This window comes from Callithrix jacchus, chromosome 9 (genome assembly GCF_049354715.1).
Source record: "Callithrix jacchus isolate 240 chromosome 9, calJac240_pri, whole genome shotgun sequence".
NCBI classification, from domain to species: domain Eukaryota; kingdom Metazoa; phylum Chordata; class Mammalia; order Primates; family Cebidae; genus Callithrix; species Callithrix jacchus.
This window is the reverse complement of record NC_133510.1, coordinates 52,875,716-52,889,853: the sequence shown is the minus strand read 5'-3', so window position 1 is coordinate 52,889,853 and position 14,138 is coordinate 52,875,716. Positions and strand designations below refer to the sequence as shown.

The 14,138-nt window shown below is 43.0% G+C and overlaps 1 protein-coding gene across 2 annotated transcripts in view; it reads left to right on the top strand.

Annotated features, from left to right (window-relative positions):
* Window positions 1–14,138, top strand: part of HELB (DNA helicase B) — a 53,509-nt gene that overhangs the window by 35,296 nt on the left and 4,075 nt on the right. For both annotated transcript variants that reach the window (XM_035256179.3, XM_078336111.1), the window contains one exon: window positions 8,273–9,058. In XM_035256179.3, coding sequence (XP_035112070.3) covers window positions 8,273–9,058 — 786 coding nt within the window. The remainder of the gene's footprint in view (window positions 1–8,272; window positions 9,059–14,138) is intronic.

Below are 14,138 nucleotides of genomic sequence, written 5' to 3'. Positions count from 1 at the left end.
CCCTTTATTTCTTTTTCTTGCCTGATTGCTCTGGCTAGAACTTCCAGTACTATATTGAATAGGAGTGGTGAGAGAGGGCATCCTTGTCTAGTGCCAGATTTCAAAGGGAATGCTTCCAGTTTTTGCCCATTCAGTATGATATTGGCTGTTGGTTTGTCATAAATAGCTTTTATTATTTTGAGATATGTTCCATCAATACCTAGTTTATTGAGGGTTTTTAGAATAAAGGGCTGTTGAATATTGTCAAAGGCCTTCTCTGTGTCAATTGAGATAATTCTGGGTTTTTGTTTTTGGTTCTGTTGATGTGGTGAATTACGTTTATAGACTTGCGTATGTTGAACCAGTCTTGCATCCCTGGGATGAATCCTACTTGATCATGGTGGATAAGCTTTTTGATGTGCTGTTGCAATTGGCTTGCCAGTATTTTATTGAAGATTTTTGCCTCTATGTTCATCATGGATATTGGCCTGAAGTTTTCTTTTCTTGTTGGATCTCTGCTGGCTTTTGGTATCAGGATGATGTTGGTCTCATAAAATGATTTGGGAAGGATTCCCTCTTTTTGGATTATTTGGAATAGTTTCAGAAGGAATGGTACCAGCTCCTCTTTGTGTGTCTGGTGGAATTCGGCTGTGAACCCATCTGGACCTGGGCTTTTTTTGTGTGGTAGGCTCTTAATTGCTGCCTCAACTTCAGACCTTGTTATTGGTCTATTCATGGTTTCGACTTCTTCCTGGTTTAGGCTTGGGAGGACACAAGTGTCCAGGAATTTATCCATTTCTTCCAGGTTTACTAGTATATGTGCATAGCATTGTTTGTAATATTCTTTGATGATGGTTTGAATTTCTGTGGAATCTGTGGTGATTTCCCCTTCATTGTTTTTTTATTGCATCTATTTGGTTATTCTCTCTTTTCTTTTTTATTAATCTGGCTAGTGGTCTATTTTGTTGATCTTTTTGAAAAACCAGCTCCTGGATTTATTGATTTTTTTTTAAAGGGTTTTTTGTGTCTCTGTCTTCTTCAGTTCTGTTCTGATCTTAGTTATTTCTTGTCTTCTGCTAGGTTTTGAGTTATTTTGATCTTGCTCCTCTAGCTCTTTCAATTTTGATGATAGGGTGTCAATTTTGGATCTCTCCACTCTTCTCATGTGGGCACTTATTGCTATGTATTTTCCTCTAGAGACTGCTTTGAATGTGTCCCACAGATTCTGGTATGTTGTGTCTTTATTCTCATTGGTTTCGAAGAACTTCTTTATTTCTGCCTTCATTTCATTGTTTATACAGTCAGCATTCAAGAGCCAGTTGTTCAGCTTCCATGAAGCTGTGCAGTTCTGAGTTAGTTTCTGAATTCTGAGTTCTAACTTGATTGCACTGTGGTCAGAGAGACTGTTATGATTTTAGTTCTTTTGCATTTGCTGAGGAGTGATTTACTTCCAATTATGTGGTCAATTTTAGAGTAGGTGTGATGTGGTGCTGAGAAGAATGTATATTCTATGGATTTGGGGTGGAGAGTGCTTTAAATGTCTATCAGGTTTGCTTGTTCCAGGTCTGAGTTCAAATCCTGGATATCCTTGTTAATTTTCTGTCTGGTTGAACTGTCTAATATTGACAGTGGAGTGTTAAAGTCTCCCACTATTATTGTGTGGGAGTCTAAGTCTCTTTGTAAGTCATTAAGAACTTGCCTTATATATCTGGGTGCTCCTGTATTGGGTCCATATATCTTTAGGAGTGTTAGCTCTTCTTGTACCGATCCTTTTACCATTATGTAATATCCTTCTTTGTCTCTTTTGATCTTTGTTGCTTTAAAGTCTATTTTATCAGAGATGAGAATTGCAACTCCTGCTTTTTTTTTGCTCTCCATTTGCTTGGTAAATCTTCCTGTATCCCTTTATTTTGAGCCTTTGTGTATTCTTGCATGTGAGATGGGTTTCCTGGATACAGCAAACCGATGGGTTTTGGCTTTTTATCCAGTTTGCCAGTCTCTGTCTTTTCATTGGTGCATTTAGCCCATTTACATTTAGGGTTAATATTGTTATGTGTGAATTTGATACTGCCATTTTGATTCTAGCTGGCTGTTTTGCCCATTAGTTGATGCAGATTCTTCATTTTGTTGATGCTCTTTAGCATTTGGAGTGTTTTTGGAGTGGCTGGTACTGGTTGTTCCTTTCTATGTGTGTTGCCTCTTTCAGGAGCTCTTGTAAAGCAGGCCTGGTGGTGACAAAATCTCTGAGTACTTGCTTGTTCGCAGGATTTTATTTTTCCTTCACTTATGAAGCTCAGTTTGGCTGGATATGAAATTCTTGGTTGAAAGTTCTTTTTTTTAAGGATGTTGAATATTGGCCCTCACTCTATTCTGGCTTGTAGGGTTTCTGCCGAGAGATCTGCTGTGAGTCTGATGGGCTTCCCTTTGCGGGTGACCCTACCTTTCTCTCTGGCTGCCCTTAGTATTTTCTCCTTTATTTCAACCTTGTTGAATCTGATGATTATGTGCCTTGGGGTTGCTCTTCTTGTGGAATATCTTTGTGGTGTTCTCTGTATTTCCTGGACTTAAATATTGGCCTGCCTTGGTAGGTGGAGGAAATTTTCCTGGATAATATGCTGAAGAGTATTTTCCTGCTTGGATTTATTCTCTTTGTCACATTCAGGTACACCTATCAAACGTAGATTAGGTCTCTTCACATAGTCCTACATTTCATGGAGACTTTGTTCATTCCTTTTTGTGCTTTTTTCTCTAATCTTGGCTTCTTGTTTTATTTCATTGAGTTGATCTTTGACCTCTGATAATCCTTTCTTCTGCTTGGTCAATTCGGCTGTTGAAACTTGTGCATGCTTCGTGAAGTTCTCATGTTGTGTTTTTCAGCTCTATCAATTCACTCATATTATTCTCAAAGTTGTCCATACTTTTTATCATTTCATCAAATCTTTTTTCAAGATTCTTAGTTTCTTTGCATTGAGTTAGAACATGTTCTTTTAGCTCACAGAAGTTTCTCATTACTCACCTTCTGAAGTCTGATTCTGTCATTTATCACACTCATTCTCCGTCCAGCTTTGTTCCCTTGCTGGTGAGGAGTTGTGGTCCCTTGTAGGAGGCAAGGTGTTCTGGTTTCGGGTGTTTTCCTCCTTTTTGTGCTGGTTTCTTCCCATCTTTATGGATTTATCCACCTGTCGTCTGTGTAGTTGCTGATTTTCAGATTGGGTCTCTGAGTGGACGTCCAGATTGTTGATGATGAAGTTATTTCTGTTTCTTAGTTTTCCTTCTAACAGTCTTGCCCCTCTGCTGTAGGATTGCTGAGGTCCACTCCAGGCCCTGCTTGCCTGGGGATCACCTGCAGCAGCTTCAGAACAGTAAGGGTTGCTGCCAGTTTCTTATTCTGCTATCTTTGTCCCAGAACGATGTCCGCCAAGTGTCAGTCTGATCAGTCCTTTGTGAGGTGACTCGTTGGATATACAGGGGTCAGGGAGCTGCTGGAGGAGACAGTCTCTTCTTTATAGGAGCTCAAGTGCTGAGCTGTGAGCTTCGTTGTTCATTCAGAGCTGCTAGGTAGATGTGTTTAAGTCTGCAGCAGCAGAACTCATAAACCCCCTTTTTTTTTCACAGGTGCTCTGTCCTGGGGAGTTAGGGCTTTATTTATGAGTATCCATTGTGCTGCTGCTTTTTTTTTTTTTCAGGGCTGTCCTGCCCAGCAAGGAGGCGGCCTAGTCACTGTCTGCCTGCAGAGGCTTTGCTGATCTGCTGTGGGGTTTGTCCTGCTGCCGTGTGTATTTCCCTGCAGTCCTGTTTATATGGGTGTGGTTAGAACTGCTTCGGCAATGGTGGCCCGCCTCTGTAATGGTGGACTCTCTTTGTTATGGTGGGTTGCCTTGGCAACGGCAGGCTGCATCAGCAATGGCAGACTACCTCTGTAGGGGTGGAGTGCCTCGGTAATGATGGACGCCCCTCCCCCACAGAGCTGGACCGTCCCCGGGTTCAGCTGTGCTTGCCATGAAACTCAATTCCAAGTGTTCCCAATTGCTGTTTTTTCTGTTTGTTTGTTTTTGTGGGGGGTGGGACCCACCAAGCCTGATCACCTGGCTCCCTGCCTCAGAGCCCTTTTTTTTTTTTTTTAAGTTGAATGGTTGACTCTCTCCCAGGTGTTCCAGTTGCCTGCTGAAAGGGTGCCAGGATCTGTGTGATTTCCCCATGCATCGACCCACTGCGCTGGCTGAAACAACATCGCTGCCCGGGAATCTCCTGGGCTAACTCTGTTTCAGTACTGTTTAATCAGATGAATGGGCTAATCTGCCTTCCTGGATCTCCACTTGCCAGTTTAACAGGGCAACTAGACCAGTGTATTTTGTATGGAGAGCTGCTGCGCTGCGGCACCGGCTGAAACAGCTGCGCCAGCCGAAACAGCCATGCTGGCGACCCGTGGGGCTTCTCCGCCTGGGAATCTCCTGGTCTGTGGGCAATAAGATCCATCTGGAAATGCGGCATCCACTCACCCTCTGCACTTTCACTTGGAGCTGCAATCCTGAGCTGCTCCTACTGCGCCATCTTGAATCTTCCCCTAGTGGCACTTCTACTATCCCCCATGTATGTAGTTTCTTTTTAATGTTCTGGTCTTTAATGTCTGGCCCTTTATGTATGAAATGGGACCCCAATGATGCCTAAAAGCCTATTGGAAGTAACTTTTGGAGGAAGTCTGTAGCTCTATGGTCCAGGAAGGAATCAGAACAAGCCCATTTGGGAATGATAGTAAGAGAGGAGTTAAAATTTAAAAAGGTAAAAACAGAACAAGCCCCGTCTGGTTTAAAGGTTGAAAACACCTGGGCAAGAAAGAAAACCTTATTATCTGGAATGGGTGTTCCTCTGAGCCAGTCCAGACGTAGTGCTGGGGTTGGGGCGGGATTGCGGGGCGAGGTTGGTGGGGCCTCTAAGGACTGGGCATTACGAATGAAGCCCTGGGAACTAGAAATCTATACGTAATATTTTATATACATATATTAATATGTACATAATATATATATTTACCTATTACTGGCTACTCAAAGTTTCCATATTTTTTTAAAGAGGAAAAAGAAAGAAAGAGAAAAAGAAAAAAGAATGAAAGAAAGAAAGAGTAAGAGAAAGAGGGAGAGAGAACAGGAATCTTGCTCTATTGCCCAGGCTAGAATGCAGTCTAAAAATTGGTATTTAAAACCTCTTTTATGCCAATAATTGTGCTTAACAATGGAGACAGGAAGGAAGAAGGGAGGAAAATAACAAACAAGCAGCCAAACAAAATTTCATTTAAACCTGTGAAATACTATGCCATTGCTAAGGAATGGTTTACTTCCAATTATGTGGTCAGTTTTAGAATAGGTGTGAAGTGATACTGAGAAAAATGTATATTTTGTGAATTTGGGGTGGAGTTCTGTAAATGTTTATTAAGTTTACTTGTTCCAGGTCTGTTCAAGTCATGGATCTCCTTGTTAATTTTCTGACTCGTTGATCTGTCTAATATTGACAATGTAGTGTTAAAGTCTCCCATTATTATTGTGTGGGAGTCTAAGTTTCTTTGTAAGTCGTTAAGAACTTGCATTATGTATCTGGATGCTCCTGTATTGGGTACGTATATATTTTAGATCGTTAGCTCTTCTTGTTGCATTGATCCTTTTACGATTATGTAATGTCCTTCTTGGTCTCTTTTGGTCTTTGTTCTTTAAAGTCTGTTTTATCAGAGATGAGAATTGCAACTCCTGCTTTTTTTTTTTCTTTCTCTCCATGTGGTTGGTAAATCTTCCTCCATCCCTTTGTTTTGAGTCTTTATGTATCCTTGCATGTGAGATGGGTCTGGATGCAGCATACCAATGGGTTTTGGCTTTTTATCCAGTTTACCTGTTTGTGTCTTTTGATTGAGGCATTTAGTCCATTTAAATTTAGGATTAACATTGATATATGTGAGTTTAATACTGCCATTTAATGCTAGCTGGCTCTTTTGCCCATTAGTTGATATAGATTCTTCATTATGGTGATGCTCTTTACCTTCTGGTATATTTTTGAAATGGCTGATACTGGTTGTTCCTTTCTATGTGTAGTGCTTCTTTCAGCTCTTGTAATCAATTGATCTATTGAAAGTCAGCCCTCAACACAGGGGTTGGATCGGGGTTTTGTACGTGGCAGAGAAACTCCCCCAGAAGCTCTTGTAAAGCAGGCCTGGTGGTGATGAAATCTCTGAGTACCTGCTTATTCACAAAAAATTTTATTTTTCCTTCACTTCTGAAGCTTAGTTTGGCTGGATATGAAATTCTGGGTTGAAAGTTCTTTTCTTTAAGAATGTTGAATATTGGTCCCCACTCTCTTCTGGCTTGTAGGGTTTCTGCTGAGAGATCTGCTGTGAGTCTGATAGGCTTCCCTTTATGGGTAACCTGACCTTTCTCTCTGGCTGCCCTTAGTATTTTCTCCTTCATTTCAACCCTGGTGAATCTGACGATTATGTGTCTTGGGATTGCTCTTCTTGAGGAATATCTTTGTGGTGTTCTCTGTATTACCTGGAGTTGAGTATTGTCCTGCCTTGGTAGGTTGGGAAAGTTTTCCTGGATAATATCCTGAAGAATATTTTCCAGCTTGGATTCATTCTCTTTGTCACATTCAGGTACACCTATCAAATGTCGATTAGGTGTTTTCACATAGTCCTACATTTCGTGGAGACTTTGTTCATTCTTTTTTGTGCTTTTTTCTCTTTTCACGTAGTTCCATATTTCTTGGAGACTTTGCTCATTCCTTTTTACCTTTTTTTCTCTAATCTTGTCTTCTCATTTTATTTCATTAAGTTGGTCTTTGACCTCTGATATCCTTTCTTCTGCTAGATCAATTCGACTGTTAAAACTTGTGCATACTTCACAAAGTTCTCGTATTGTGTTTTTCAGCTCCATTAATTCACTTATATTCCTCTCTAAATTATCTATTCTCGTTAGCATTTTGTCAAACCTTTTTTCAAGGTTCTTAGTTTCTTTGCATTGAGTTAGAACATGTTCTTTTAGCTCACAGAAGTTTCTTATTATCCACCTTCTGAAGCCTGATTCTGTCAATTCATCACACTTATTCTCCATCAGGCTTTGTTCCCTTACTGATGAGGAGCTGCGATCCCCTGTAGGAGGAGAGGCATTCTGATTTCGGGAGTTTTCAGCCTTTTTGTGTTGGGTTCTTCCCATCTTTGTGGATTTATCCATGTTGTCTTTGTAATTGCTGACTTTCAGATTGGGTCTCTGAGTGGACATCCAGCTTGTTGGTGATGAAGTTTTTTCTGTTTCTTAGTTTTCCTTTGGCGGACGCCCCTCCCCCACAAAGCTGGACCTTCCTGGGTTCAGTTGTGCTTGCTGTGAAACTCTCAATCCTCAACGCTTCCAATTGCTGGGTTTTTTGTTGTGGGGGTGGGACCAGTTGAGCCCGATCACCTGGCTCCCTGTCCCAGAGCCTCTTCTTCTTTTTTTTAGTTGAATGGTCGACTCTCTCCCAGGTGTTACAGTCGCCCGCTGAAAAGGCGCTGGAATCTGTATAATTTCCCCTGCGGTAACCCACTGCGCTGGCTGAAACAACGGTGTTGAGATTTGTGGCGCTCTGCCCCGGAATCTCCCAGTGTGGCTCCCCACTTCAATCCCCTTTTCAATCAGCTGAATGGGCGACTCTGCCTTCCCAGAGCTCCAAACGCCAACTAAAAGGACACCCAGTCTCTTATACTCTGCACTGAGAACCACCGCGCCAGGGTGCTGGCAAAACAGTCGCACCATCCAAGAGTTGTGCTGGCGACCCGTGGGGCTCCTCCACTGGGAATCTCCTGGTCCGTGGGCAACAAAAATTCATCTGGGAGTGTGGCATCCACTCATTCTCTGCACTTTCACTGGGAGCTACAATCCTGAGCTGCTAATTGGCCATCTTGGATCTCTCTCCTCAAAGTTTCCATATTTTGCCATTATATGTAATAATGGGTTAACACATTCACATATGAAGCCTGTACCATTATTTCAGTCTTACATTAGGAAAGATTTAGTACTGCATGCAGTCTTTAAAGTTTGCTGCTAGATTTCTACAAGCCAGTTGTGCACTGTGAGACTTGAACTTAGCAACATGTTCATCAGCAAGTTTAGAGTTCTTGGATGATGAATCAAAGTGGAACCCATCAGTTGGACATGTAATAATAGTCTGGCCAGGTAGAAGTGCCTGAGAGCACTTTGAGGGCTTGTTTCCTTTTCTTGTCTGTGAACTGTCTGAACCTATTTTATAGCAGTAAGTCTTCACACCATGTTTTTCCTCCTAGGGGTCCGAGGAGCAAACAGTCGTCTATGTGGTGGGGAAGGCAGGCCGGCAGCACTGGCAGCATGTCTACACCGCAGTGACCAGGGGCCGCTGCCGAGTGTATGTGATTGCGGAAGAGTCTCAGCTCCGGAATGCCATTATGAGAAAGAGTTTTCCTAGAAAAACTCGTTTGAAACATTTCTTGCAAAATCAGCTCTCCTCAAGTGGCACACCTCCAGCAGATTTTCAGTCCCCACAGAAGAGCTCTGGAGACAGTGGAGGATGCAGCACCCTGTCGGCATCTCTACTGCCTGTAGTCACAGACCACACTGTGACAAATGATGTCACCTGGAGTAAAGCCTCTTTACCTGATGAGAGGACACCAACAGATTTTCAGTCCCCACAGAAGAGCTCTGGAGACAGTGGAGGACCCAGCACACCATCAGCATCTCTACTCCCTGTAGTCACAGACCACACTGTGACAAATGACGTCACCTTGAGTAAAGCCTCTTTACCTGATGAGAGGACACCAGCAGATTTTCAGTCCCCACAGAAGAGCTCTGGAGACAGTGGAGGACCCAGCACACCATCAGCATCTCTACTCCCTGTAGTCACAGACCACACTGTGACAAATGATGTCACCTGGAGGGAGGCCTCTTCACCTGATGAAAGGACACTCACCTTTGCTGAAAGATGGCAATTATCTTCACCTGACGGAGTGGATACAGCTGATGATTTATCCAAATTGAGAGCATCCAAAAGAACCTGTGGTCTGAATGATGATGAAAGTCCAAACAAAATTCGTATGGTAGGAGTGATGTTTACATGTGCCCAAGTTTTATTTAAATATTGCTAACTTCAGTGTGCTTATAAATGACTGTGTGCTTTTATTAGTGTTGCATTGTGCTGTTGGACTTAAAAGCAACTGTTTGTCTCATTTCTGTCAAATTTCCCTTATCTCACTGTCTCATCTTCCCTTAATTTTCTCACTCCTTTTTCCTTCCCAGCCTCTAAAGACATCTCCCAAAGGTCAGTTCTTTTTTCCTTTGAGAACTGACTCATTCTCAGTTTCAGCCATCTCTCTGGCACCAGTGATTCGGCTCACGAAGTTTTGACTGTAGTAACATTTCAGGCATCAGGAGTGCGAGATAAGAAAGTGACAGTTCTTACTCTCACAGATTGTCATGGTGGAGACAGCCGGCTATGTCAGTAATATGGTGATTCACTGAGTGCTCTGGCGCTGAAGAGGAGTTAATGAACCAACTGCCTAAGCTGTGTCTTTGTTCCCAGAGAATGACTTTCTGGAACCACAGCCCAGCATCTTACTCTCTCTCCAATTTTCCCGTTTCCATCACCATCTTCCTAGTTACATGACTTAAAATCTTAGAATCACCATGAACTCAGCTTGCTTTCACTCTACCCTCTTCTTGGATGATTGGTGACCTGGCTGCCCTCCCCTTTCTTGTTCCCATTCTCATAATACAGCAGTTCCCCACTTTTCTGTGGTTCTGCTTTCCACAGTTTCAGTTACCCATGGTCAACTGTGGTCCAAAAATATTAAATGGAAAATTCCACACACAAAAAATTATTCAATTTTGAATTGCATGCCATTCTGGGCAGTGTGATGAAATCTCACACCACCTCATTCTGTGACTCCTCCTTTTGTCCAGTGTGTTCACACTGTGGACACTCCTCACCCATTAGTCACTTGCCACCATCTTAGTTATTAGAGTGACTGTCTCCATATTGCAGTGCTTGTGTCAAGTCACCCTTATTTTGCTTAATTGTTTTATTTTTATGTTACTGTTGCTAATCTTTTACTGTTCCTGATTTGTGAATTAACCTTTATTATGGGTATGCATGTATAGGAAAACCCAATACATTTGGGTCTGGTACTATCCAAGGCTTCAGGTGTCCGCTAAGATTCACTCCTTTGTTCAAAAGCTCCAGTGGCTCCCAGGTACCTACAACATAAATTCTAGACTATTTAGCTTGGCATTTGAGACCTTTCTCAGTTTGATTCCAGTTTTCTTGAATCATTTCATTTCCCACTATTCTTTTTCTGCTTTTGTCAAGCTAGTATCTTCAGCTCACTAAAATGAATCAAACATTTCATCTTCCATTTGACTCTTGCTGTGTCACTCATCTTGAGTGCCCTTTTCTGTCTCTTCTCTTTCAGCATTTGAAAAAAACATTTAGCAAAAAATTCGAAAAATAAAAATAAATACCTGCCAGTCACTGATCTAAATGTTAGGGAGGAAGGCACACCAGTGCCTGGCTTCATGGATATTACAGTCTAGCATAAGCAATAAATAGAAGAGAAAATCAAATTTCAGATCAAGAGTCTATGAAAATGACAAACAAGGCAATGAGATAGGGAATGGCAGGGGTTACGGAGGGCAGGAGGTGCTATTTTGACCAGGTTATGCCTCCCTAAAAAGGTGACATGTGAGCTGAGCACTGAATGTTACCAAGGAGCCAGCAGGGTGGCCTCTGAGGATGTAGATAATGGAAGGCCTGGAAAGGGAATGATTTTATTCAAAGAGGAAGGCAGGTTGGCTGGGCCCAGTGGCTCATGCCTATAATCCCAGAACTTTGGGAGGCCAAGGCAGGTGGATCACCTGAGGTCAGGATTACCTGAGGTTAGGAGTTTGAGACCAGCCTGGCCAACATGGTGAAACCCCATCTCTACTAAAAATACAAAAAATTAACTGGGTGTGGTGGTAGGCACCTATAATCCTAGCTACTCAGGAGGCTGAGGCAGGAGAACTGCTTAAACCTGGGGCCAGAGGTTGCAGTGAGCTGAGATCGTGCCTTTGCACTCCAGCTGGGCAACAAGAGCAAAACTCCATCTCAAAACAACAGCAGCAACAAACAGAGGAAGGCAGGCGAATGTGGCTAGTGAGCGAGGAAGAGGGTGCAGGTGCTGGTGTTGGAGAGATGGGCAGGGCCACGGGAAGGAGTTGGGATTTTATTCTGCTTGCAGTGGGAATTCACTGGAGGGCTGGAAGCAGTGGTGTGATATGTAATGTCTGCTTAAACATAGTCCCAGCCAGGCATAGTGGCTCATACCTGTAATTCCAGCACTTTGGGAAGCCAAAGTGAGAGGATTGCCTGAGCCCAGGAGTTTGAGACCAGCCTGGGTAATATGGTGAACTCCCACCTCTACTAAAAATAGAAAGATTAGCTGGGCATGTTAGCATGCATCTATAGTACCAGCTACTCAGGAGGCTGATGTGGGAGGATCACTTAAGCCTGAGAGGTTGAGGCTGCAGTGAGCTGTGATTGCACCACTGTACTCCAGCCTGGGGGACAGAGCAAGAGCCTGTCTGAAAAACAAAAACAGAACCACAACCCTGCTGGGTGTGGTGGCTCACACTTTAAATTTTAACACTTTTGGGAGCCAGGCAGGAGGATTGCTTGAACCCAGGAGTTTGAGACCAACCTGGGCAATATAGTGAGACTTCATCTCTACAAAAATAGTAAAAAATTAGCTAAATGTGGTAGCACATATCTATAGTCCCAGCTACTCGGGATGCTAATGTAGGAGGATTGCTTCATGCCAGGAGTTCCAGGCTCCATTGAGCTGTGATTGTGAAATCCCATTCCAGCATGGGGGACAGACCAAGACCCTGTCTCAAAAAAAAAAAAAAAAAAAAATAGGCCAGGTGTGGTGGCTCACACCTGTAATTCTAGCACTTTGGGAGGCCAGAGCAGGCAGATAACTTGAGCCCAGGAGTTCAAGACCAGCCTGGGCAACATGACAAAACCCCGTCCCTACCAAAAATGCAAAAAAAATAATTAGCTGGGGTTGGTACCGGGTGCTTGTTATCTTAGCTACTCAGAAGACTGAGGTGGGAGGATCACCTGACCCCAGGAGGTCGAGGCTATGGTGAGCTGTGATGATGCCCTGCACTCCAGCCTGGGTGACAGAATGAGACCCTGTCTCAAAAACAAACAAACAAACAAACAATCCCTCTGACTCCTGTGGAGAGGGAGCTGTGGAAAATGAAGGGGAAGCGAAGGGACCAGTAGGAGGTCATCGTGGGGTGAGCCTAGTGAAAGAGCGGGGTTCGTGATACATGGTTGGAGTCCGGATGCATTTTGGAGATGGAGTCTGTATGGTTTGCTGATTAGATGTGATGAGGTAAAGGAAAGTAATCCAGGATGATTCCTGGATTTCTGGCTAAAGCAGTTTGGAGAATAGCAGTGCCGTTTCCTGAGATGAGAAAGATGTGAGGAGAACTCATTTGGGGAAATGAAGCATTCTCTTGTGGCATGCTGTTGTTTAAGGTGCTAATTGGAAATGTACATGAACTTGTTGAGTGAGTCAGTGGTTTGTAGAGGAGTTTAGAGCCTCAGCAGGGAGTAGGGCAGGAAAGGTCACGTGGGAGTCATTAGCATGTAGTGATATTGAAATGATTAGTTGAGTTAATTTCAGGAGAGACTGCAGATAGAGGAGAAGGCCTGATGACAGAATTCTGGGGTATTCCCAGCTTTTAGAGATCCTGCAGAGGAGGAGGAACTAAAAAGGAGTATGAGTGTGACAGAAGGAAAACCAGGGTTGTGGGGAGGGGACAAAAGCCTGAACGGAGGGGCCTTTTGTCCAAAATGGGAGCCGAAAGGGTGGAATAAGCAGTGGAGGCAGGTTTTGAAGAGGGCTGCTGAAAAAAAGAAACAAAGATGGTTGTATCTGAATAGAGGACTGTGGGCAAGGAAAACTGTATTGGTTTGTTTACTTTGGATGGGTATATTAAGGCATCTTAGTGTGCTGCTAGAATGGTCCAATGGAGAACGAGAAATTCATGATTCAGAGAGGGGTTAATTGCAGAATTGGAGTCCTGAAGTGGGTAAGATGGGAAAAACCAAGAGAATTAAGTAGAGGGGTTGCCCTGAGACAGGATTAGGGACAGAGGACCCTTCTTCCATTGCAACCAGAAGGAATGGATGTAGTACGTTGTTGGGTATACATAGCAGAGGGAAGATAAAGTAATTCAAAGCTGATCCCCTCGTCCCATCCTCTCTCTCTTATTAGAATCCAGCTCAGTTTCTGTGTTGTTCCTGAAGGCTTGTCTTTCTCTGAACTCCTGTAGGAGGGCAGCACACCCCTTCTGTACTGCACTTGCAGTAAACTTGTTTGACTCTGTAAATAAAGCTTCTTGAGGACAGTATATATCACTTTTGATCTGCTAGAACCTTTGGTACAATTGCTGATCACATGGTAATGCCTCAAAAATAGTGAAAATATGAGTCATGAATATATGAAAATATGGTGATGAAACTTAAAAAAAAATCAGACCTTCTGAGCATTGTTCTTTCAGGTTGTACTGAAAGTCATACTTGTATTCTTGTAGTGCCCCCTTTACTTTGACAACTCCTTTTGGAATCACTTTCAAGGCAGTAAAAGATCCTTCTGAATGTTTGTAAGGGAAGCAAACTTCTATTGAGACCTATTCTGGGTTTAGGAAATAACCCGATGGCATTTGTTTTCTGGTATTATGTGTTAGAGGATCCAATATGGGTAATGGATTTTGTGTTAAAAAAATAAAAGTGGGAATGTAAGTCATTTCCAAATGTAGTTCCAACAGAAGCGTAAGAATTGCTTTAAGTACTGGCTTAAGCTTCCAAGGCTTAAAGGTAAAAAATAAAGGTAAAAAGGGGCCACAGAAGGAACTCAGGGGAGAAAATGCTGGTGTCACTTGCCAGAACCAGGCTGAGTTGTAAGTGGAGAATACTTAGATCCTCTGTCCCCAAATGGATATAGCACAGAGAAAAGGTTCTCTAAGAGTCAGTCTGACACAGGGCACAGTGTGTAGAGTCCTGGCACATTAGGAGACTACAGGTGAAGAACAGCATGGCTGGAGCACAGGGCACAGTGAGAGGATGGG